Below are 25,792 nucleotides of genomic sequence, written 5' to 3'. Positions count from 1 at the left end.
CATGATCTTAATGCCCCTTGCTCATAGAATCCCTCTCCCCTCTCTTCGACTGGACTTCTGGAGCTTGGCCTGGTGCTTGGCTGTGGCTCTCTGTCTGTTTCCATCAGTTATTGGATGAAGGCACTATGATGACAGTTAGTGTATTCACCAATCTGATTACCAGGGTAGGCCGGCTCCAGCACCCTCTCCACTGTTGCTGTAGTCTAAGCTGGGGTCATCCTTGTGGATTCCTGGTAATTTCCCTCACACCAGGTTTCTTCCTATCCCTATGATGTCTCCCTCTATCGAGGTATTTCTTTCATTGCTCTCCCACTCCATCTCTGTTCCAGTTAGACCATCCCACTCCCTTATGTTCTCATTCCCCCATCCCCTAATCCCAGTTTACTCAGGAGATCTCAAGTATTTCCCCTTCCCAGGGTAATCCATATGTCTCTCTTAGGGACTTCCTTGTAACTTAGCTTCTCTGGAACTGTAGGTTGTAGTCTAGTTATCCTTTGCTTTACATCTAGTATCCACTTATGAGTGAGTATTTGGTATTTGTCTTTCTGAGTCTGGGTTATCTCACTCAGGATGATATTTTATAGTCCCATCCATTTACCTGCAAATTTCATGATGTCATTGTTTTTTACTGCTGAGTAGTACTCCATTGTGTATATGTACCATATTTTCTTTATCCATTCTTCCATTGAGGGGCATCTAGGTTGTTTCGAGTTCTAGCTACTACAAATAATGCTTCTGTGAACATAATTGAGCAAGTGTCCTTGCGGTATTATTGAGCATTCATTGGGTATATGCCCAAGAGTAGTATCACTGGGTCTTGAGGTAGATTAATTTCCAATTTTCTGAGAAACCACCATACTGATTTCCAAAGTGGGGGTACAAGTTTATACTCCCACCAACAGTGGAGGAGTATTGCCCTTGCTCCATATCCTCTCCAACACAATCTGTCATTGGTGTCTTTGATCTTAGCCATTCTGACAGATGTAAGATGGTATCTCAGAGTTATTTTGATTTCCATTTCTCTGATAATTAAGGATGTTGAGTAATTTCTTAAATGTATTTCTGCCATTTGATATTCTTCTGTTGAGAATGCTCTGTTTAGATCTGTAGCCCATTTTTTAATTGGATTGTTTGATATTTTGATGTTTAGTTTCTTGAGTTCTCTATATATTTTGGAGATCACCCCTCTGTCAGATGTGGAGTTGGTGAAGATCTTTTCCCATTCTGTAGGTTGTTGTTTTGTTTTATTGACCATGTCCTTTGTCTTACAAAAGCTTCTCAGTTTTGGAAGGTCCCACTTATTAATTATTGCTCTCAGTGTCTGTGCAAGTGGTATTATATTTAAGAAGTAGTCTCCCATGCCAATGTGTTCAAGACTACATCCTAATTTCTCTTCTATTAGGTTCAGTGTAATGTGGGAATCCAGAAAATTCTTAAGCAGCACTCCAGTTTACTCACATATATTTGGTCATATGATTCTGTCAAAGCCTTTGGCAGCCAATTCTGACACCTCTTGTCCTGCAACAGTCCGTATGGCTGGCAATTCAAATTCTTTTCTACAAGTACTCAGAGACATATATCCTTATTTATTTATTATTTTTCTATTTATTTGCTTAATATGTATGGGTGATTTGCCTACATGTGTGTCTATGCACCATTCGTGTTTCTAGTGCCCACTGAGACTAAAAGAGGGCATTGGATCCTCTGGAACTGGAACTGGAAATGGTCATACGCTTCCATGTGGGTGCTGGGAAATGAACCTGGGTCCTCTGGAAGAGCATCCAGTACTCTTAACCACTGAGTCATCTCTCTAGCCTCTATCTTGAATTATTAATGTATGCCAGACACTATGCTGCCATCAGGGAATGCAGCTAAGTAAGAAATAATACAGCACATATAAAGCAATTCAGACATAGAATGTGGGATACAACAAGAAAGATATCTGATAAACGTCAGTGGGCATTGCCATTATGTAGGTAATGTGAGGGAGGAAAGCGATCAGGATCATGGGATCACACAGGCTCAGCTGATGCTGTAGCAGAACAAAAGCTGTGCTGCTGTGCTTTCCTTCTAAGTCTGTGACAGTGCTAATGGGGAGAGCAGCACACGCTCCTCTAGTCTTCTCCTTCCTCCTCATCTCCACGTGGGGAACTCCACTGTTTAATGCTTTTACAGAGTCACCATAAGACTTTATGTAGAACTAAATCATGGGTTCATTTCTCTCGAACAGAAAGGAGCAGAAATAAAATCTGCTTTCTATAAGGAAGAACCAAGACAACACCTGAAGATAAATGTTCTACTTCCCTGAAGTCAAGACTGCCAGGGTGAAAATGATGCCATTTGCACGGGACCTAAATCAGGAGGGTTTTCTGTACTCAGCTTCCAGCTTCTACAGTCAATATCTCATTTAAACAGTGTAGGAGAAGTAGGTGGGATGAGGAGGCCAAAGGTTACCAAGTGAAGAAATAGGGAAAGAATGCTAATACTTCCTAGTATCTCATCAAGAGCCACCACTGCTTTTTACAGCAGCCAAAAAGGTTTTATTAAAATTCTGTGTGAACTTATGTCACTGATTAATTCAACTTTCATGCTGAGGATTTTGGTCCACACAATTCAGACTATCTAGCTAATGATTCAGTGTTTGCTTTATGCATTAATACCCAGAGTAACTGAGTCAATGTTACAGTGAAGGCTTCTAAGGCAGCCATGGGCCTTGATGGCCTTGTCTGGGTGGGTTGTAAGAACTGATGCACAGGCTGAGCAGTTGTGGTGCATTCCTTTATTCCCAGCACCCAGGATACAGAGACAGGCGGATCTCTGTGAGTTCAAGGCCAGCCTGGTCTACAGAGTGAGTTCCAGGATAGGCTCCAAAAGCTACACAGAGAAACCCTGTCTCGAAAAACCAAAAAAAAAAAAAAAAAAAAAAAAAAAAAAAAAGATGGACAGATAACTTATCCTCTAGTTATCCTCTTATTGCCCCAGTTCTCTGTAACTTTTCTGGAAAGGGCTGTTTCTACCTGCTGTCTTTCTTCCCATCATCATTTCTGGTCACTCCTGTCAATCATTCAGGTCATTTGGCTCTACTCCCATCAGGACCATCTTATCATCTTAACACTGGAATGCAATGACAATTCTCTTGCTTCATCTTGAGAGATGAGCCAGTAACATCAAGAACTGACTACTCCCTCTTTTTGAATCCCAGTATGTACTTTCAATTCATCAGATGACTTCTCCGCCAGCTCATCTCATTCCTTTCTCTGGATCCTGTTCTTCTAGACTTCATCATCATTAAAGCATCTAACTCATTTCAAACTCCAAATGAATTGAGAGATGAAGGCAAAAATATTCATTGTGATACAATAAAATTATGCTCTACTTATCTATTCCTCAGCTTAAGGATATTACTATTAGGTAAAGATTTCCCTCTTGTCTCCTTTGGGTGTCATATTATCCCCTTCTCTTTCAGCAGCAACCACCTTCCTGAATTTTGCATGTGTTCTTCTCCTCTTTCTTTATTATCTACCTCAGGAGGTCATCTCCCTACACTCCAGCAAACATATACGTCAGGAAGTCATCTCCCTATACACACCCCAACCCATATACACACACCCCAACACACACACACACACACACACACACACACACACACACACACACACCCCTCCTCATACCCCAACACACACACATAAACTTACTCTATACACATGGGCTAGCATATCTGCAATATTCTGTGACTTCTAGCATACATTTTAATGCAAGCATTATAGGATTTCTATTATAGCATTAGTTGTAAGTGGATCTATGTGGAAAAGGTTATATATAATAATATTGTATGTAGATGGGGAGGTGGAGAGTTAATGAGTCAGAGCCTTTTGTTGTGTTAATATTGACTATGATTTCCCAAGTAGAAGCAAACTTATTTGACATTTTCACTGATCATCTTTTATTTTATCATATCTGATGAGATGTTGTGCTGTACCAAAGGCAGATATACCATTGTTCAGAGAGAAGTCTATATAAGCAATTCAATCTTTTCATGTCCTTTTGTGGGGAGCTGTCTGTGGTCATACTAGGACCTATGAAGTGGACAAGACCATCCAGCAGCAGCAGCAGTAGCAGCAGCACCACCAACAACAACACCAAAACCACCACCAACACACTTCTCCACATTTTGGAAAGCATGATGAGAGGCAGATACTGGCTACAGAAATACAAGTGTGACCAACCAGTTGAAAGATTTGGATTAGGGTGGGTACATAGATGAGTTTGCATTTGAATTGGTCAAATTTGTATGTTTTAGTCTAATCTGCTATAACAAAAATGCCAAATATTGATAGCTGTTAAACTAAAGAATCACAATTCAATAGACAAAAAAAAAAATGTTTATTTCTCACAGCTCCAAGATCAAGGCACTGGCAGAACTGGTGTCTGGTGTGGACCTGCTGAAGTGCAGACAGACAAAAGGGGTAAGTCTGTTCTGGGATGATTTTGTAAGGTACTGGGCACATTCATGAAAACACTGTCTCATGACCTAATCACTTTTACAAAGTCTCTCCACCCTAACAGGTTAAAGAGATAGACACATTCAGACCATCGAAGTCCCAAAGCCTGGTGATGCCTTTGAAAATAAATGTGAACGTGGACCACTAAAGGTTCGAGAGATTACACACATACATATCTATCTACAATGGTTTTGCTTATTTTTTTTCTTTTTAACCTCAATGATACTGAAGAAGAAACCATTTCTTGGGGCCAATGCTGCTTTTGTCTGCAGTTACTTTCTTAATTATTCCCCGAACATCAGAAAGTATTTCATGATGCTTGTCATCCTTTCTGTATTAGGTCCCTAGAGAGGAACCTGGACACTGCTGTATCTGACTGCTCAGAGCCTGTTTCCTTGAGATGGTTAAAATTCTCTAAAATCAGAGATACTAACAGAGGATAGCTAAAACTAAAATCTAATTTAATTAAGCTTTACATTAACTAAAAATAACTTATTAGATGTTAATAATGGAAAATGACTTATACAATTCGGGTTAGCACAGGAAAAATTAAGATGCACTTTTGTCAGAAAGAGAGAGAACAGTGTGTGTGTGTGTGTGTGTGTGTGTGTGTGTGTGTGTGTGTGATTTGATCCTCAAAGCCTAAAGTATTTACTATTTGGCCTTTTAAAGACATTTTCACCCATTTCTGGTCAAAAGTAGTCACACAATGGGTCTTCAATACCATACCACAAATACATTCTGTTCAAATTATACAACATGAATTCAACATATGTGGTAAATTACTCTGGTACACTGTTGGCTGAATCTGGCATCAGCCATGTCCACGAGCTGCCCATATCACAGCATGACAGCTAATCACTAGGGTTCTGCTCTCTTTGCCTCCTAACACTGGTCATTTAAATTTGTTAAAGCGAACTGAGGCCCAGAAAACCCAGTTCATTTCATGAAGTTCTAACATATGATTAAAGCCATAATCCCTCTTATGCTGTGGGATGTTCTGTATGTTAATTGTGTTGCTCTGATTGGTTAAAATAAATAAAAATGCTGTTTGGCCAGTGGCCAGGCAGGAAGTATAGGCGGGACAAGAGAGAAGAGAATTCTGGGAAGTGGAAGGCAGAGAGACAGACACCGCCAGCCGCCGCCATGAGAAGCAACATGTAAAGACACCGGTAAGCCACAAGCCATGTGGCAAAGTATAGACTAACAGAAATGGGTTAATTTAAGATAGAAGAAGTAGATAACAAGAAGCCTGCCTCGGCCATACAGTTTATAAGCAAAAAGAGAGAGAGAGAGAGAGAGAGAGAGAGAGAGAGAGAGAGAGAGAACACAAGAAAGAGGGAAGGAGGGAGGAGAGAAGAGAGGAAGGGAGGGAGACAGAAGGAGAGAGGCAACAGAAAAGTGCCCTTGCATGTCTCACCCAAGAGCAACAGTCTTAACCCACAGACTGTAGTAAGCCCGTTGGAAACAGGTACTTTGTTCTCTTACTATTTTTCACTAAGAGCTAAAATGCCAAGCTAGGCCAGAAATGAAACAATGCTTCAGACCCTGTTTCTTCATTTGGAACCATCTGACTGTCGAATTCTCTCACAGCAAACATCCCCTGACTTGTTTCCATGAAGGCAATCTTGGCAGCCTTCAAGATGTTCTTAGTGCAATGCCTAAGCACACTGTGACTGTAAGATCTGACTTACACTGTCGCTGTTTCTATCTGCATATGATCCAATCCCAGATTCTCCTCTGCATTGTGGTGGTTTATCCTCCTTCCCTAATTAATCTCTTCTTGTTTGTTCCAAAATAATTGATTATTTAACTCCATTTATAAATATTTCGAGGATTTGGGGATTTAGCTCAGTGGTAGAGAGCTTGGTCCTGAGCTCCAAAACAAAACAACAACAACAAAAGAAATATTTTGAAAATTCAAGGAGTTCCTCCGGAGACCCATCAGCGGAGGGCACTCCAGGAGACAGTCCACACCTCACACCATGGTTCAAGGGTGGAGCAAACCAGGCCTGCTCCAAGAACAGCAAGGAGGTCAGTATTGTGGCAGAAGGAAGAAGACGGGATAGAAAAGATGAGGAGCTGGGTTCTGTAAGGCTTTGTGTGATGTTTCAGACAGGACACGATGGATAGGAAGACGAGGTCACTTGGGTGGAAGCAACAAGTTCCAGGCTAAGAGGATAGCAATGCAAGGGCTGGGGTGTTGTCGCCTGGCCTGCTTGAAAACAGGGCACTGGTGGTCTGAATAAAGTGGAGAGGTGGCTGTGATAGTGTTTGGGCAGCAGTAAGACTACCTGACTTGGGTTTTAACCGATTCCAGCTTCCCTGTTTAGAAGAGGTTTTGAGAGGCCAAGAGTAGAAACAGTGAGACTCGTCAGATGCCTACTGCAACAATCAAATTCATCTTGATGGTCATTCAGACTAGAATGACAATGGGGCCTTGAAATGGAGCTAGGCAGTGGTAGGCACACCTTTAACCCCAGCACTTGGGAGGAAGAGGCAGGCAAATCTTTGTGAGTTTGAGGCCAGCCTGGGCTACAGAATGGATTCCAGGACAGCTACTCAGAGAAAGCCTGTCTCAAAAAACCAAACAAAATAAAACAGAAAGGAAGGAAGGAAGAAACAAACAAAGAAGGAAAGAAAGGTTCTGGATGTGCTTTGAAGGACTTTTAGAAAATAAAAACCACACTTCACATCCACTGAGATGGCTCTGACTCCTTAATAACAACGGAAAATGAGACGGATTGCTGAGGGTGGGGGTTAAGTGAGCATCTCTGGTGAGGTGCAAGCGGTGCACTCACTTTCAAAACTGCTTTGTAGTCTGAAAAGTTCATGAGCACTCGGTCTCATATTTCTGTGGTGCTCCCAGTTTGCACGGCTGTCCTCTGTTTTCTTCTGCTCTCCCTCTGGGTCTGTGGTGCCCCCGGTTTGCAGGGCTGTCCTGTTTTCTGCTCTCCCTCTGGGTCTGTGGTGCCCCCGGTTTGCACAGCTGTCCTGTTTTCTGCTCTGGCTCTCAGTCCTCACCCGCAGCCTCTATGGCACTCTCAGTGTAGTTTATTCAGCTGGGTTTTCCTTTCTATAACTGTAAGTGTTCTGGCTTTATTTTCTTTTTTTTCACTCTACTCTTGCTTTTCTGGAACAATTTTATCTATTTTTCCTCTTTTCTTTGAGCTTGTTCATTAGAAGGAATTTATTTTCTGTGCTGCACTTCAGGCAATGAGAATTGGTTATTAAAACCCTCTTTTTATTTTCTTGTTTTGTTCTAGCTTGTGATAATTACTATATTTCACCAAACCAAAACACTGTTTATCACAGGTAATTTAGTCAAATTCATGTTTGCCCTATCAAAGATCACAATACTACTGTTTTTCACCAAACGCTAAAGGTTTCAAATTTCAGTTGGTCAAGGTGCTTTCAGTCTACTAAACCTTTCAGCTAAAAAGATGATGGTTGGATAATATCTAGCCTAGCCATGTCCCAATCTGTTAGCCAGTTATTACAGGATGCACACCCTAGGTAGCTCTGTGCCCTTGCATGGTGGTAACTACTCCCATGACTGAACTTTAAACGTGTTGTACAGCAATGTGGGCACAAGCCAAGTGGATAAATGGAACCACAGTTTGGGGACACCTGTAAGCATTTTTTTCTGACCTTATAACCAGCCTGTGGAGGAGAATAGAATGTTTTCCCATGAGATTGCTCAAACCACCTTGAAGGAGGAGGTCCAGACCTCAGATAATGCTTCATGATTAGTACTTCAACCAAGGCTTCTGAGTTAGTCTAAGCTTTGAGAAGCAGAGACTCCATGCTTTCAAGCTACTTTGCCATTTGATAACTATTCCCTGCTTTTCCCCCAATTGCTTTCTCTTATTTTCTCTGGCAAATATTATATATTATGTAATAAACCCAAATAATATAATAAATATAACATATATATAATATAGGTTCTTTTGAAGAACATATCCAATGGGATAAATATATATCAGAACTTTTTAAGTCAGCTCTAAAATAGTAACAAGAACTAAATGACACCAAGAAGCTAAGAACCAGTGTTACTCAGGTGTCTCAGCTGTTGAAGAAGATCCATGTTAACTAACTGTCACTAGGGGTGACTATCTATAGATACTCAGTTCACAAGGCAGGATGTCTTCATGATCCCAAATCTGGCACCAGAAGCCTGGAAATTTTCCTGGAGAGCCACTGATCCTATATCCATAATGCAAGTTTAGGAACACGGATATTTTCTGCTATCCGTGAGGGGAGCAGCAGCAGTAGAGCAAACCAATTGGGGGGCAAGATGGAAGGCCAAGGGGTGAAGAGAGAGCATCTTCCTTCTGACATAGCCTTTACTAGCAGAAGACGCCTCCCCACAGTCAATCAAACAGTCAGGACAACTTTCCAGGTGAGGCTGCCTACTCAAGTGATCCTAATTTGTGGCAAGTTGAAATTAAAACCAACCACAACAGATATCAAACCAAGTGGGTTGGAAAGCCTCACATGAGATGGGTTCTGGATCAGCTTAAAAACACTAGCCCAAAGGAAAGTATCTCAAGTAAGGGTGAAGATTATCAAAATACACTTATTCGCATAGGAAATACTCAAAGAATAAATAAAACGAACATTAAAAAATCACTAGCCCATACATAAAATTAGAATCTCCTATCCTGTACACATCACAGTGAAAGTGAATGTCTCAGAAATGGGTTGCTACCATTCTCCCCTAATGGGAACCACAACCACAGAGCCTTGCAGAAGAGGCTGGTACCAGGACTAAGGGGAGAAAAGGCTAAAATTATTCTGGAACATTCTGCTGAACAGATAATGGAATCATAAAAAGGATGGATTTTTGTCTCCTTTGTTTTCCTTCCTGTAAAGTGCTGGGAGCAAAGTCCTTTTGCTTTCCTCTGCATGTGACTGTCACATGCTCGGGGTAGCTTTCTTGAAGTTCCAAAACAAGCCAACTTAGGTTTGTGCTGATCACAGTAGAGATGATCTCTTAACTGGTTTAGGTTCTTTCTATGCCATTCAAAACAGCCTGACCGACATTAGGCTGAACTACAAACTGCCACTTTTGGGATAAAGCAGTTGAGAATTAGAAATTCCAGATGATTCAACTAAATGGTTCCTATAGAGTAAAGGAATCCCCAAGTAAGTGGCTATGTGTTATTGACATAGGCAAGACAATGTCAAGGGCTGGGTGACCTCAGGCTTGGAGATATGCCAAAAACTTCCTCCTTGGGGACCAAGTTTGAAAGAACATTGTGTGCAGAAAATGTCCACCAGAACTTTCTCCCCCAAGATGTTTATGCCCTAAAGACAGCTCCCCTATAGAGAGTGCTCCTACAGATATTAGCTAAAGCTGTCTCCCTGATCCAGCTGTAGACTTTAAGCCCTGCCTTCTTGCTCAGTAGTATGCTATAAGCCCAGCTCTATGTTCAACTCTGCAATAAACACTAAGTTTCTGGGGTGCTGCAGTGTCTCCAGCAGACAGCCCAGTCCACCTGAACCCTGCTTCTGCACATGTTGCTTCCTGTGCATGTCTGTGTTTGTCTTTTCCTCATTCCCTCCTCATCCGAGTCACATCTGTCCCTGGAGTTGTGCAAGAGGTGGCAATGGTCCATTCCTACTTACAAGGGATTTTACATGGGTCTCAAACCAAACCTTTAACTACCAAAACCCAATGTCCCCTTTCATCCTTTGTATTTTCCATTTCCACCAGATGAAGTAGGGAAGATTTACTGATTGGGCAACGAGAATGCTTAGCTCTCCCTGGCTCCCTATAGATGTTGTTTCAGGATAGTGAAGAGACAGGTATGGAAGCTGAAAGACCAGTTCTCCTCTTAGCTTTGTCATTAAGTAGCTGGGAAAAGTTTTAGGCATACAAACATCTCCCAGCCTCTCCTGTTTCATTTGCAAAATAAAGAGTTGAGGCAAATGCTACATTATAACTTATCTCTCTTCAACCTCAAGCATTTTACTAATCTTTTTTTTTTTTTTTTTGGTTTTTTGAGACAGGGTTTCTCTGTGTAGCTTTGTGCCTTTCCTGGAATTCACTTGGTAGCCTGGTAGCCCAGGCTGGCCTCAAACTCACAGAGATCTGCCTTGCTCTGCCTCCCCGTGTACTGGGATTAAAGGCATGCACCACCACCGCCCGGCTATTCTTTTATATTGGGCTGGGGAGCTTAAAACATGTATCATATTGACTCATGTATTGGTGCCCTTTATTGACGGGCACATCACAAACCAGTTAAGGAACCCACAGGATAAGACAGCACAATCAACTGAAATGGATGTGTTTGTCAAAGGAAACAAACTTTTAGACTTACAGTGTCAATAATAAGTTTTATAAATTGAAAATGCCGTTTGATGCAATTTGACAAGAAGCATATACTTTAAGGTTTGTTTTTCTCCTCTGAAAGTCCATTTCATTTCTTTTATAGCTATACAAAAAGTATGTAGGTGAACATGGGTGATAAATCATTTGCTCATAATGTATGGGCCTCAAACCATGAGACTTTTGAGAATCTGTAAGAAAAGGCTTCAAAAGCTGCAGCTTGTGCTACCAATTATAACAATGCTAACTTTAGTCAGATTTCGGTTTGTCCTCGTCTGCACAATGATGATAATGTCTAATTTGGACTCTCCAATGTAAGCATTGTTATGAAATCGTCTGTAGTGCAAGATTGCTTAGAAATGGCAAAAATAACCTTAATTTTTGCAAATCTGGATGACAATATGCAGCATAAAGAGAATATAAAGTTCACTACATAACACAGGGAAGCAGGGAACAGCCCAGTCTGCTTTTATGGAAGAACCCAGCCCTAGAACCTATTTATTTTATTCAAGCGTACTTTAAAAAGCTGTAATTCCCAGCAAATTTCATGAGAAGTTCTTCTCCATAGAAGGAGCTCAGAAAGTAGGCAAGGTATTTCAAAGCTGGAAAGGTTTTGGTCACATTTATACCAAGTGGACCTTTTGACTATACAGGCTGAATATCCCCCATCCAAACTTGGTTTCTGAATTTAGAGCCTTGTAGGATACTTATTTCAGATTAGCGATGTCCAATTGCTATAGTCTATGATTATATTTCAAAATGCTCTCCTATCAGAAGCACTTTGAGTCCCCTTTCAGATAATGGACTTTCTATTTGTATTTGGTTTATCTGATTATTTTAACATTGAATTCAGAACAAACAAAACTATTTGAAAGTTACAAACTTCTTATCTACAAATTCTAAGCAACCCAGGTCACCCTGCACCATCGACTAGATCATTCTTTTTCAAGATTGGTTCATACATGCACATCCAGGCATGCACCTACTTCCATGAAGGACTTCATATCAGTCACCAAAATAGCACTTCCTGATCTATTATGTGAAGTAAAAGGCTTCTCCTTTCTAGACTCTATCAACAATGCGTTTTAATCTCCAGTGTCTCCAGAATCGTACACTATACTTCTTAGTTTAATCCATTTTAAATAATGTGTTCACTTCTGTCTTCAGAATGTGGACACCATCATAGTTAGCTTCAGTTATCAACTTGCCACACCTGGAAAGAGCCAGCCTTGGTTGAAAATTGCCTCCTCAGAGTGGCTTGAGGGCATGTCTATGGGGGCATTTTCTTGATTGCTAATTGATATAAGAGGGCCCAGCTTACTATGGGTGGCACCCTTCCTAGGCAGGTGGGTCGGAGCTGTAGAAGAAAGGTAACAACACAGACCAGAAGAAGCAAGCCTTGTAAGCATCATTCCTCCATGGACTCTGCCTTAGTTCCTACTGCTAGGTTGCTGCCTGGAGTTCCTGCCTTGGCTTCCCTTGATGACAGACTGTAACCTGTAAACCAAACAATTTCTTTCCCGACATGGTTTTGGTCAATGTTTTATCACAGTAACAGAGAGAAAACTAGAACAGACACTAACTTAAGGATTGAGAAACAGGGATCTCAAGGAGTTACAAAATGAACTAAGGTTATAGAAGGCGAAAGAGGCAGCTAAGGATGAAGCCAGCAGGGGGAGCCACACTGGTGACGCTGGTGCAGAGTTTGCACGGTTAGTTTTCCTTTATATGGAAGATTATGGAGAAGTGTTGCCTTTACGTTTTTTAACTATCAAGTGTCTCTCCTTTTTCGCTGTATCTAATGTCACCATGGGTATAAGGCCATCAAATGATTTTCAGAATGTGTTCTACTCAGTTAAAGGATCCCAAATCACTGTGTTCAATATTTAACAACCAGATATTGTTATTTCAAATGTTCTACTTTTCTATAACAGCTCTTCTCTGTTACAGGCTTTACAATTCTTCTATAGATTGTAGGTGATGCTCAGAAATATCACTTAAATAAGCATGCACCTCACAACAAAAATGAGCCAAAATTTTGCTCATACCATAGAATGACATTTCAAAGATTTTTTCCCTATCTGTAGACACTAAAAACAAATAATAAAAGGGCCATGATTTTTACTACTGCCAAGTATAGCCTGTGTAAGCCATTGCAACAGGACAGAGGCTGGGAGCAGAAGGGAGGGATTGCATTTATTTGAGAACAGAAAGAAGGTCATCTAGCTGGGGACCAGAAAGTGAGGAGGAAATAATGTATGGTGAGACAGAAGAGGCAGGTGAAAGACACATCATAAGCCAGGACAAGGGTTTTAACTTTTCCTCGACAAAGACTGATGTGACACCAGTACAACAACAGATTAGAGCTAATATTTTTAAAAGCCTATTAATAGCTGGGTAGCTAATTGGTTTAAACCCAGCAGAGGTTGATGCAAAAAAAATACCAAACAGATAATGCAAAATATATTCACATTATTAAGATAATTCTTCAGATTAGTCAGGTCATTTTAAATCTTCCATTGCCTTGTTAGGTAATTCAAATACCTGCCTGGTAGTTCTATGGGAAGATTAAATATTAGGGTGCTTGGCATACCACTTACAGAGGCAGAATATTACAAATGAGAAATATCCAGCCTATAAACTCTATGTTGTTTATTTATTAATTGCAATACATACTACTATGTGAGTTAGAAATGTTAATGTAGATGTTTTCTATGGGGACATAAAATCTGATTTTCTCAGTTCCTTTAAGATACTATGACAAAATATCTGAGACTAGATGTCTTATAAATAAAATACAGTAGATGTGTTAGCTAGTGTCATGTCAACTTAACACAAGCTAGAGTCATTTGGGAAGTAGGAACCTCAATTGAGAAAATGCCCTCACTGACTGATTTGTAGACAAGTCTGTCGGGCATTTTCCTGAGTACTGATTTTTGTGAGAGTGTCTAGCTCATTATGGGTTGTGCTACCCCTGGACAGATGGTCCTGGACTATAAGGAAGCAGACTGAGAAGTCATTAAGAACAAGCCAGCATGCAGCATTTCTCCTTGGCTTTTGCATTGGTTCCTGCCTTGAGTTCCTGCCCTGATATCCTTCCATGATAGACTGTGGTGCAGAAGTAAAAGTGAATTAAAGGCTTTCTTCCCCAAGTTGCTTTTTTGGTCTTTTTTTTTTTTTAAAACAAACAAACAAACAAACAAACAAAAACACAAAACAAAACAAAACAAAAAAAAAACCCACAGCAATAGAAAACCCAGCAGTAGAAGACAGGAAGACAAATGGAACAGAATTTCCTCCATCTAGCCCTTCCAGAAAGTTATGCCTCCCAACACAGTTGCAGGTGGGTTGCTTCTCATGCATGAATCTGGGGGACATATTCATTCACAGCACTGATTATATCTGGATACATTTGGATTTTGAAGAAAATAGAAAATGTAATTCAAGACCTAAATAGATCAAGAATACTTGTTCTAAATTGACTGAGAGGACAGGAACAGAAAAGTAACGGAGAGGAGATAACCCATATTACACTTGGCTTTCTAATTTATTGTAAGGATTTTGCTTTTACTGGGGAACATTTTACAAGTTTTGAAAAGAGTAACCCAGCCAGTCTAACTTTAATGTTAAAAGTGGCTAATGTTCTGAAAATAGGTTGTAAGAGGCAGAAGCTAAGAGAGGCCTCTGACAGACTGTCATAGTAATCCAGGAATGATAGATCTTGGTTAAGACCATGGTGGTGGCAGGGAGCATGGTGGAGCTTGGTTGCATTCCAGCTGTATTTTCAAAGGTTGCCTGGCTAATGGGAGAGCAGAAGAGGAGTCAAGAGTCACTGCAGTGTTTTGACCTTGCTAACTAGAAGGATCCAGTAGCCTTGGATAGAGATGAAGGAGACTGATTTTTAGGGAGCATCAGATCTGCAGCTATCAAGTTTTCTTGTGACCCCAACAGAGGTGAAAGTAGGCAACTGAATATGAGTTTGGAGTTCAGGAGAAAGGTCATGTCTGGAGATACAAATGGAGCGGCCATTAGCATATACACAACACTATTTCAAATGGTGTTGCTAGATTAGATAGTCAGTTATAGAATCCACTAAGAAAAATTCTGAGGATGGAATCCTGAGGCACTTGGTTATTGAGGTGAGAGAGAGGAAGAATAGAGAAATTTGAGTGGGAGCAGAAAAAAAAAAAAAAAGGAAGAAAAGAACATGATGTGGGGCCAAGCCTCCCTTTTCCCCTGACACCATCTCACTTCAGATCTTGGAAGCTTAATTGATTACTGTATTTCCTAGATTTGACTGGGATGCAAGCCTTTCCTAAGTACCTCCATGGCATGCTGCTGTCATTACTCTGAGTCTTTGTCATACTGTATCACAGGGATCTGTGCTGGCTCATTTCTTCCTGTAAATCATAAGCCTCTTTACAGAAAAAAAAAAAAAAATCAAGAGTATTCCCAGAAATTACCTTCAGGCTTATCACATGATAACTTCAGAATGCCAATTGTTGAATTGAATTAGTAATTGGTGTTTATCATTACAAACTCAGTGCCACAATGGTAATATGAGTCTGCTACTTACATAATAACTATGTAAGAGCATTACACATACACATACATTTATTTCATTTAATTTATTTTTCTTTGTATTTTCTCATAAGGAAATTTCTAGCATTACCTTGTTGTTAGTGGTTCTGACTTATATAAGGGAGAAGGAAGAATGAAAGTAATGCTTCTGTATATGTTAAACATATATACTAAATATGAAAGTAATGCTTCCGTATATGTTAAACATATATACTAAATATGGCCTTCATGTGCTACCTTACCTAAATATTTGACCCTTTTCACAAAACTATGAAGAAAAATACAACTAATTTACAAGAAAAAACCCACAAGATTTAGAAATGATACATAGATATCTAAGATAGGAGTCAGATTTACACATCTACCAACTCTTTGGTAATATACAGTACGTATACAATATGGAAAATCAAAACGAAACAGGTGACTACTTTTAAAATAGCAGGATGTCACTTACCGGAAAGTATAGGAGCAGAGACCCAAAGAGTATTGTTTCCAACAGGATGAGGCCAGATGCCCTGATGCTCTAAAAGACAAATCAAGAATGTCATTGTTAACTTAATTTCCAGGCAGGGAGGATTTATGCTACTGTAAAAATGCTTCAGCCCTGCGAACAGCATTCTTCTGGGGGAAGTTAAGTAAATAAATTAAATCTAGCTAGTGTTCAGGTGGGCAAAGAGTTGACAGACGAGGGAAGCCTGATTATGAAGTGATAACAGGCCTAAAAATGTCGCCAGTGACTTCTGAGAAGCCGAGGTCATTACCTTGAAGATTCCTACAATCTGAGAAATTGTGACCAACAGAGATCTTTTTTCTGTTTCTGAGACATAAGCCACCAGTGCCTGAAAGCATTTTGTGGACACCTGCTGGATCACTGTGGAGGGTTAGGACAAAGTCTTGGTGTGGGAGCTGTAGAAGGGCCTGGCCTCTCAACAATGTAATATGATACCCACAACACAACTTCATTGTGTAAACAATATGAATCACACTAGATATAAAAGGTTTCTCAGCTGGGCGGTGGTGGCGCATGCCTTAATCCCAGCACTCAGGAGGCAGAGGCAGGCAGATCTCTGTGAGTTCGAGGCCAGCCTGGTCTTCAAAGCAAGTTCCAGGAGAGGCACCAAAACTACACAGAGAAACCCTGTCTCGAAAAAAACAAACAAACAAAAAACGTTTCTCACCTTAAGTGTTATTTATCCTACAGAATTTTCTTCAAATAGACTTCCTAGTATTTAGTTTCTAAGCATGAATGTATCTAACAATCTTATGACTTTTTTTATAATGTGCAAAACAGAAAATTCTTAAAGCAAGACAGTGTTGAGTCAAGAAAGAAAAAAGAACAATCCTAGCTTTTAACAATAAATTTGGCTTCAATGAGCTAAAGTTTCAAGATAGGGTATGTATATTAATTACCAAATCAAACAAAAAATTAGTCACTGTAGAATCCCTACATTTTCATTAAATGCAATATAAAATGTGCATACAAATTGCCAACATATAGTTGTCTTAACAGGAAAGTTATGTGAAGTAAGAAAATTAATTCTGCAACAACCAAAGGATACCAGAAATCCAAACTAAGACAGTGCGTTCTATTTTTTTGAAAATGATATGATAACTGGATAGTCAGAAAAAGAAAATTTTAGTTACTCTTTCAAAACCTTGCAGGATATTAAACAAACATAGTTGTTTTATGTAATCCTTCAAAGGAACTCATAGCCATGAGTTTGAGAATAGTATACTGTGTCAATCATTTGTGTAACTTCTTCCCCCCCCCCCTTTTTTTTTTTTTTGCTGTGGTGCTGAGGATGGAGCCCCTGGCCTACATATGCCAGGCAAGTAATTGTACCTCCTATCTACTGCCTCTAGATGCATTTTGATATTGATAATTGTTTTACCTAGTAGATGTTTTGATGTGGTAAAAAGACAATTTCTAACATCAGTATTTGAGTTTAGGCTGGTAGAATTTCTAAAGTGGTAAATTACATTTGACAAAGCAAAATCAACTTACGGATTTTTAATAGCTGTATTCTAATTTTTTAACATGACACTAAGACTCAGACTCCAAACCATTATGCAAAACTTATAAAATAATCTATGCAATGTTGACAAAGGAACAGAGAAGGGAGCTGGAGAGTACAAAAGGAAAGTTTTTGCAGTTAATTCTGTCCCACTGTGAATTCTGAAATAACTACTTAAGCAGGCAATGAAAGAAGCTACTTCAGTGGCCTTACCCCATAAAAATGAGTATTTTAACACCTTGTGGTAGTTTGAGTATAATTGGCCCCCATAAGCTCATAGGCAGTGGCACTATTAGGAGGTGTGGTTTGTTGGAGTAGGTATGGCCTTGTTGGAGGAAGTGTGTCACTGAGGATGGGTTTTCAGATTTCCTATGTTCAAGATACCACCAGTGCCACAGTGTACTTCCTGTTGCCTTCTGATCAAGATGTAGCCAGCACCACATCTGCCTGCATGCTGCCATGCTCCCTGCCATGATGATAATGTACTGAACCTCTGAACTGTAAGTAACCACCTCAAAATCCTTATAAGAGTTGTCATGATCATGGGATCTCGTGACAAAATAGAAACCTTAAGACATACCTTATTAAACCCAGTATGCTATTAAACAGGAAGTAGTTAAAATGACTAGCATTGGACTTTGCACATAATTGTATATCTAGTTTTTAAGTCATAAAGCAGTACCCAGCTGACAAATTTGAAAACTCTAGGTATATAGTGATAGCAACAAAAAGTGTTTCATGTTTGGGACTGAAAAACTACAGAAAATACTGAAGAGATGGCTCAGTGGTTAAGAGCACATACTGTTCTTACAGTGGACCTAAGTTTGGTTCCCAGTGACTATGCCAAGCAGCTCACAACCATCTGTAATCCTAGGTCCAAGGAACCCATCACCCCCTTCCTTCTTAACTCTGGGAGCATCTGCACTCATTTGCATAGACATACACATAATTTTAAAACAATACATAAACTATAATAAGAAGTAAAAATCCAAAATTACCCCAGAGGGGCAAAGAGCCCAGAGATGGGGACCCAGAAGTCCTCTGTGTGTGATGATGATGTGATATGGTGGCATCTTCCCTTCTTCAATGTCTTCTGATTATTTTAGGCGCAGGAGACTATGTCTGTGTTTCAGCCATTACTACACTACAGCAGTAGCAGTTATGTATGTTTACGTGTATTCTCACAACTACCTTGACATTAGAGATATATATACCTCTTGCTAGCTTCCATCCTGGCTGAGCAAGGAAGCCCAAAATTCTAGCTTCTAAACTAGAACACCATCCCCTGCTGCTGTGGTAGTACTAGAAATTTTAACTTGGACGAAAATCTTTGCCTCATAATTGGTACCAAAGATTCATATACAATTACTATGAGTGATCCATGGACTACGGTAATAGATGTGAAGCAAGAAGAGGTGCTCAGTGATGGGAGAGAGGGAACTAAGAAATGAAGACAGATAAAGGAGATAATCATCAGATTCACAGAGGCTGAGATGAAAATTCACCTCCTAAACAGTTCTGCTTGAGATAGAAATAGTAAAATAGAGATCATTTTAATTGGAGTTGTGAAATGGGAAATTCAGGGGAGGGAGGTACTTCCTTGAAATACAGCCAACAGTATATGGCATGATGCTGTTTATATAAAACACTTAGCTAGCACACATGTGTATCTATATAAACAAAGGTCCAGGCTGTGCATAGCTCAGGGTAGCTGTGAATGCAGTCCATCACATTGTAGATAAACACCACATCAAAATATCAGAGGCTGGGGCACCCTTGGTCCAGAGGATTTATCCTAACTTGACAGCAATGGTTTCTTCTAACGAAGAGAGTATATTTGGGTATAAGAGAACTAATATAGAAATATCACTTTTATTGAAGGAAATATAATTAGATATTGCTGAATTATAAGCTTTTTAGTAATTAACTGAAGAAAATCTAAAACCTATTAACTCAGCCATTATAAAATTATATATGATTTTGAGTTATAATATGCAAAGAGTCTAAACAAAACCTTTCTTCTAACTAATAAATATGATTGCAAAGCCTTGACTAGAGAGGGGATATTCATCTTCTTCCATTCTTGCCATGTATTCCTTCCCCACAGACATGACAAATTACATGACCAAATCAAACCTGTAGCTCAAATAAAATGCTAATAACATTTTACTAATTTTATTAAATTGTGTCAAAGCCAGCTTCTACCTCCCATCACCCTAGTTTGCAAAGTGCAGAAGTGCATGACTCAATACACAACTGCAGCCTCTAGAGGCAGATTTGCCCCCATGCAACAGCCCCAAAGAAGCCTAAGCCACTAGAATAATAAGAGGACAAGAATGCTGAAGGCTAAGTTTTTGAAAACAATTAAAATGCCTTGTTATTATTTCCCTGACTCTGTGACTAGCTCTACTTCATGTTTATATTTTAAACAGTTTTTCACCTCTAGGGAAATAACACATCTTGCTAACACAATGCAGCTATTTTTGATCATTGCCAATGTCTTCAACCTTGGAGTATTTAAAATTTCCTTACATTACAAAAGAAACCTCTGAAAAGGAAAAGGAAACATTTTAAACAGCTCAATTTCAGAATCTATGTGCAAACTCTGAGATAGCAATAGGATTCTATTTTCAAAAGGATGAATCAGCACAGGATCAGTGAGAAATCAAGAGTTCACAAATCTCTCATTTACAGAGTGACTTAGTTGCACTAGCAGAAGAGATTCATGGGGTTGACCTTTTCTTTTAACTCTTCTGTTTCCATAGAGAAATTTACAGATTGTGATATATTGTGTTCCCCAATGTATTGTGCACCCTAATAAAGCTTATCAGAGGGAAAAGCCAGTCACTATAGTAAACATAGAAGTCAGGCAATGGTAGTGCACACCTTTAACCCTAGCATTTGGGCAGAGATCCATCCAAATCTCTGTGAGTTCAAGGCCACACTGGGAACAGAGACAGGTGTGATGGCACACACCTTGAATTCCAACACTAGTTAACCATAAAGGTCTGGAGGTCTGTACAGACAGACAGGAAGTGACAGAGCTGGGCAGGAAGAGGAAGTGATATACCTGGGTAGAGAGAGAAAATGAGATTGCAGGGACAGAAAGGCACATAGGCATGGGTATACAGGAAGTAAGTCTCTTTGGATACTGAGGTGGTGTTGAGGTAAGGTTGGCTGTGGCTTTCCCCATTCCTCTGATCTCTCAGTTTTAACCCCAATATCTGGCTCTGGGTTTTTATTAATAAGACTGTTTAGTAATTCATCTTACAGAGGACAGGCTTCCTTTCACTGACTCTTGACAAGCACTTGACATAATGATACAACATAGTTTGGAAACAAAGTGGAAAGAACAGAATTAAAATATGAAAGATTTGATATTAAGACACTGATGCTTTTCAAAAATATTATTCTTTGCTCTATTGAAATGAACTCTGAAATCATTCACATCTTATTTAGGGTTTTTTATTGCTGTGAAAATAAATCATGACCACAGCAACTCTTACAAAGAAAACATTTAATTGTGGTGATGGCTTACAGTTTCAGAGCTTCAGTCCATTATCAACATGACAGGAAGCATGGCAGTGTGCAGGTAGACATGGTGCTGGTTACATCTTGACCAGAAAGCAGCAGGAAGTCAACAGACTCATTGGGTGTGACTTGAGCCCTCAAAGCCTGTCTCCACATTAACACACTTCCTCCAACGAGACCACACCTATTCCAAAAATGCCTAATAGTGGCACTCCCTTTGGGGGCCATTTGCTTTCAAACAACCACAGTTCAGTTTGATATCCATCTTTTAAAAACATAAATGTATTTTATATTAGAAAATTCAAGAGATTTCACAAATTATTACTCATTTTCACTTGATCACTAAGTAGCAAGAGATCTAAGTAATAATTAAACATTGATTTCTATTTAGTCTAGGACAGTACCACTCTGAGCAAGCCAATTTCATCTAATCTCTCAAGTGTTTTGGTTTTGAATTAGGTTTGCACAGAACTACAATCTTCAAGGCACTGTTTTCAAATGCTAATGTCCACACATCCTCAGCCGTTGGCTGGACAGCAGACCTCCTCAGCAGGAAATAAATTTGAGACTTGGGGTAGAACTTCTCAGAACTGCTAAGTTTGTTTCACACAGTTTCTTCTGTAGCTCACGAAACTGTGCAGTGACTAGAGCAGTCAAATGAAGATCTGCTTCTTATTTTCTTGACATTGGGAGGTATGCTTCTTATTTTATACGTGTAAGCACACTTGTTTATTCTGACAAGAACTTTACAAATAAAATCATAGAAATACGATGAGCATTTTAACGAGAAAACCAAGAAATGGTCTAATGAGATGTAATAGAAGCTCTTTACCTGCAAGACGAACAGAGCACTTTGAGAAACCTACAAACAGTAATTGTAATTCTGCAGCTGATTGGTAAGCTGCGAAAGTGTGGTGAAGGCATGGGGAGCCCAAAGTACTTCAGATGCAAAAATGATGGAGACAGAAATTCAAAACTCAGTCTCTAAAATGGTTTTCAAATTTCTAGATGGTGTGGAGCAAGCTGGATTCTGACTTGCCTGATACTTCTGAGCATTAAGAACCAAATGAGTATTATAGAATTTGTTTGTCAAGGTTTAATACAAATGTGTATTGTATGTTAAACATATTCTCCTCAACCCTCAACCTCCCTTTTCTCATTCCTCCGCCCCCAGTAGACCACTTTTTCCCTCTAGATGGGTTTAAACACAGAAACTTAAAGATGTTTGCCAAAAGACAAAATGAAAAGTACAATGGAATAATAATTGGCTAAATGACTAATTAACTAATTAGTTTGTCTTGTTTACATTTTCCTTGTCAATTCTAACCTCTTTTTTTCATTGAATTCTCCTGTCATCTTTGTGCTTATTAGCAATCTAAATGTTTGTGGTTAAGTAATTATCTTGATATTTTCAGATTTTTATATCTTACATCTTGAATGTGGCTCAGGAAAGATTTCAAATAATTAATTCATAAGTTTTAAGTTGATAATAAGTGCTAACCCTTACATACAAAATTCAAAAAGGTCATACTAACTGATGGATATTTTAATTGGTTTCTTTCTTCTCTGTGATGGATTGCTTGCCCTAAGATATACTGTTTTATGCATTAAGGATCAGACTATCAAAAAGTCATGAGTGAAGTAAATGAATATATGTAAAATTTGATGATAGAGAGATTTGACAGTAGAGAATTGTTAAATGAACAGATGAAGCAGTCAACAAATGAAAAATATCTATCCTGTAGAATGGGAAAAATATCTGAACAACATGTCTCATAGGAAGTTACTGATCAAAATATATAAGGAAATCACATAATTCAATAATAAATAACACGATTTAAAATGCCAAAAGGTATGAATGTATACTTTTCAAAATAAGATAAATAGCCAACTGTTATTTGAAAAAGTCCTCACAACATCAGTAATCATCAGAAAGATGTAAAAAAAAAAAATACAAGAGAAAACCCAACATAATATTTTCTTATATCTGTTAGAATAGCTGCTGCCAGAAAGATAAGATATAACAAGAAGGTGTGAAGAGAAGGAGCCCCTGTGAGCCCTGTCACAGTGTTGGTGGAAATGCATGTTTCTGAAACCATGATGGCAACCAGTACAGTGGTTCCACCAAAAAATTAAAAAGAGAATTATCTTACAGCCCAGAAACCCCCCTTCTAAGTATATCCAAAGAAAAAGAAATTGTCATGTTGAAGAGTCAATAGCCAAGATTCCGAATTGTCTAAGTATCCACTGATAGACAAGACGACAGATAAGGATAGGACAGTGACTGCTAGTGGTCAGAGAAAAGAAGAAATGAAGAGATGTTGATCAGACTGACAGATGAGAAGAGCGAGTTTCTAGAAACCTGATGTGCAGCATGGGTAGGGTTGGAAGTGGATTTGTGTGATGGTGATCCATGCTGAATAGTGTGTGCCAAGTCATTGCTTCATGTGCCTTGGATATACATAACTGTTACTTGATAATTAAATATCTTAAAATAAAATGCAGAAAGCCACTGCAGCACCTCAGTGCCACAGCAAGACTGAAGCCTTTGCTGAGAGCAAGCTAAGTGAGCAGGCATGCTTCCTAGTCTCTTCTTTCTTCAAAGCAAGAGTCCATTCAATGAGAAAGTTGCCTTTGAAAACAAGCTTTCTCCATTGAGGAAGTGTCATTGGCGGGTCTGGAGAAGCAACACTCCTCCACTCTAAGTGTGCACTCCATTTCCTGCAAGTATTCTTGATTTCTTTCTTCCTTATCTTTTGAAGGCCAAAAAAAAAGTATATAAATGCATAAATTCCAGCAGTGAAAAGCTGACTTCAGAGAAAGGATAGGAAAAATCAGAACCAGGGTACAGAGAAGTAACTCAATCATTGCTAGCTCACTCCTTCAACAAGTTTTTTCCCCACTGAAAACACATTTTCACTTTAACAGAATGTGTTAATGAGGATGGCGACAAGGAGCATGGAGATACCTATAATGATGAGGACAGCTGGGCTCTTGTAGAAGCCATCATTACTCCAAGTCTTCACTCTATTAACTCTCACACCAGCATTCAACCCTCCCGGCAAATGTGGTTACTATCATCATCCCTGCTCTGAAGATACAGAGCCTGAGGTTTAGGGAGGTTAAAATGTTTGGCCAAGAGATTGACAGAACTCATACCTAGGCTACACAGTAATGTTGCTCAACTTTGCCCTTGGACTTTCAAAATCCAATTTTGTAAAGCTGCCATTTAAAATATCATCTGAGAGGTGCTCCTGAAGGCCTCCTTTCCTGACCTCACTCTGAAATACAAAGACACGTGAAATAAGAAACCGAGGCCCTGCTGTGAACTGCCAATTCAAAAGCAGAAACAGAAATGAAAGTGTGGCTCTCCATAAGCAACTGGGAAATGTAAATTAAAATGAAACAACAGTTGTCTCAGCATCTGTGGGGAACTAGTTCCAAGGTCCACCACAGGCACTAAAGTCCCTGATGGCCAAGTCCTTCATAGAAAAGGATGTAACTTTTGCATAAAACTTATGCACATCCTCCTTTGCATATGAAATAATCTGTACTGCTCACAGCACCCACTGTAAAATTTAGTGTAAAGTGCACCCTTCATGTTGTTTGGCTTAAAGTAAAGTGCACTGCTTAGGCAATGTAGCCATTGCCTCTGAACTGGAAACATTACCCCGTGAGGGAGTCTCACAGTGAAAAATATAAAAGGATCAAGATCATGAAACTTACCAGGCTCAGGAAATTCAGAAAGTTACAAGGCTTACAAGGCCCTCTTTCCAAGGCTATACAAGCAGTAACCAAGGAGAATCTCTTTAGTGGAGCTCCCTGAACATTGAGCAGGGAACTTCAAGGCTTCTAGCTTTCCTGGGCCCTCGCTCCTGCTGGGGTTGACTGCTGGCTAGCTTTTACTGTCAACTTTACAGAGACCCAGAGTCACCTGGGAAAAGAGATCCCCAAGTGAGGAATTATCTCAATCCGATTGTCCTATCTATGTTCAAGTCTATGAAAGAGACTGATAATTGATTTAAGGAGGCCTAGCCTACTATGGGAGGCACGTTCTCTAGGCAGTTGGACCTGGGCTGAACAAAAAGCTAATTAAGTCGTGATCCAGGGAACAAGCCAGTAAACAGCCTTCCTCCACAGTCTCTGCTTCAAGTTACTGCCCTGATGGAGTTTCTTCTCTGACTTCTCTCAACAGTGGGCTATAACCTGTAAAATGAGCCCTTTCCTCCCTGAGTGGCTTTTCATCATGTCGTCATAGCAACAGAAAGGAAACTAGAAGAGCTGGTGTTTTTAGTGCTACAGCTGCCTGTGAGCTGCTGTGTCCCAGTGAGGTGCTGTGAACGAGGATTTCCTTACAGGCTCAGACACTTGAACGTGTAGTTGCCACCATTAGGTAGTACTCTTTGTGAGGTGTTAGGAGGTGTGACCTTCCTGAAGGAAGGACATCACTGGGGGCAGACTTTGAGAGTTTGAAGCCTCATGCCACTTCCAGACCACTCTCGCCGCTTTCTGTTTGTGATTAAAGATGTGATTTCTCATCTTCTTCCTGCCTCCATGCTTGCACCTGCTGCTGTGCCTCTGGATCTCCATGGCAGACTCTTATCCCCCTAGACCCTAAGACGAAATGAACTCTTTCTCTAATGTTGCTTCTGGTCATGGTGTTGCATCGCAGCATCAGAAGCAGTGAAGATATGCAGCTAGTAGCCACTCACAAATGATCCTGTAAATAATCCTAGTGAACTCATTCATTGGTTTACCAAACTAAACTTAGGTTAAATCACTTCTTTGGTCTTTTTTCAGTGCCCTGACATGAGTAGATATTTGTTCAT

At 39.7% G+C, this 25,792-nt stretch overlaps 1 protein-coding gene across 1 annotated transcript in view; it reads right to left on the bottom strand.

The window, feature by feature from the left end:
• Gpr158 (G protein-coupled receptor 158) overlaps window positions 1-25,792 on the bottom strand; it is a 356,067-nt gene that overhangs the window by 110,308 nt on the left and 219,967 nt on the right. Inside the window, exon 5 of the mRNA XM_036187671.1 lies at window positions 15,872-15,940. Within this exon, the coding sequence (XP_036043564.1) occupies window positions 15,872-15,940 (69 nt within the window). The remainder of the gene's footprint in view (window positions 1-15,871; window positions 15,941-25,792) is intronic.

This window comes from Onychomys torridus, chromosome 5, assembly GCF_903995425.1.
Source record: "Onychomys torridus chromosome 5, mOncTor1.1, whole genome shotgun sequence".
Lineage (NCBI taxonomy): Eukaryota > Metazoa > Chordata > Mammalia > Rodentia > Cricetidae > Onychomys > Onychomys torridus.
The sequence above is the reverse complement of the archived record's forward strand: the minus strand, read 5'-3'. Positions and strand labels throughout refer to the sequence as shown.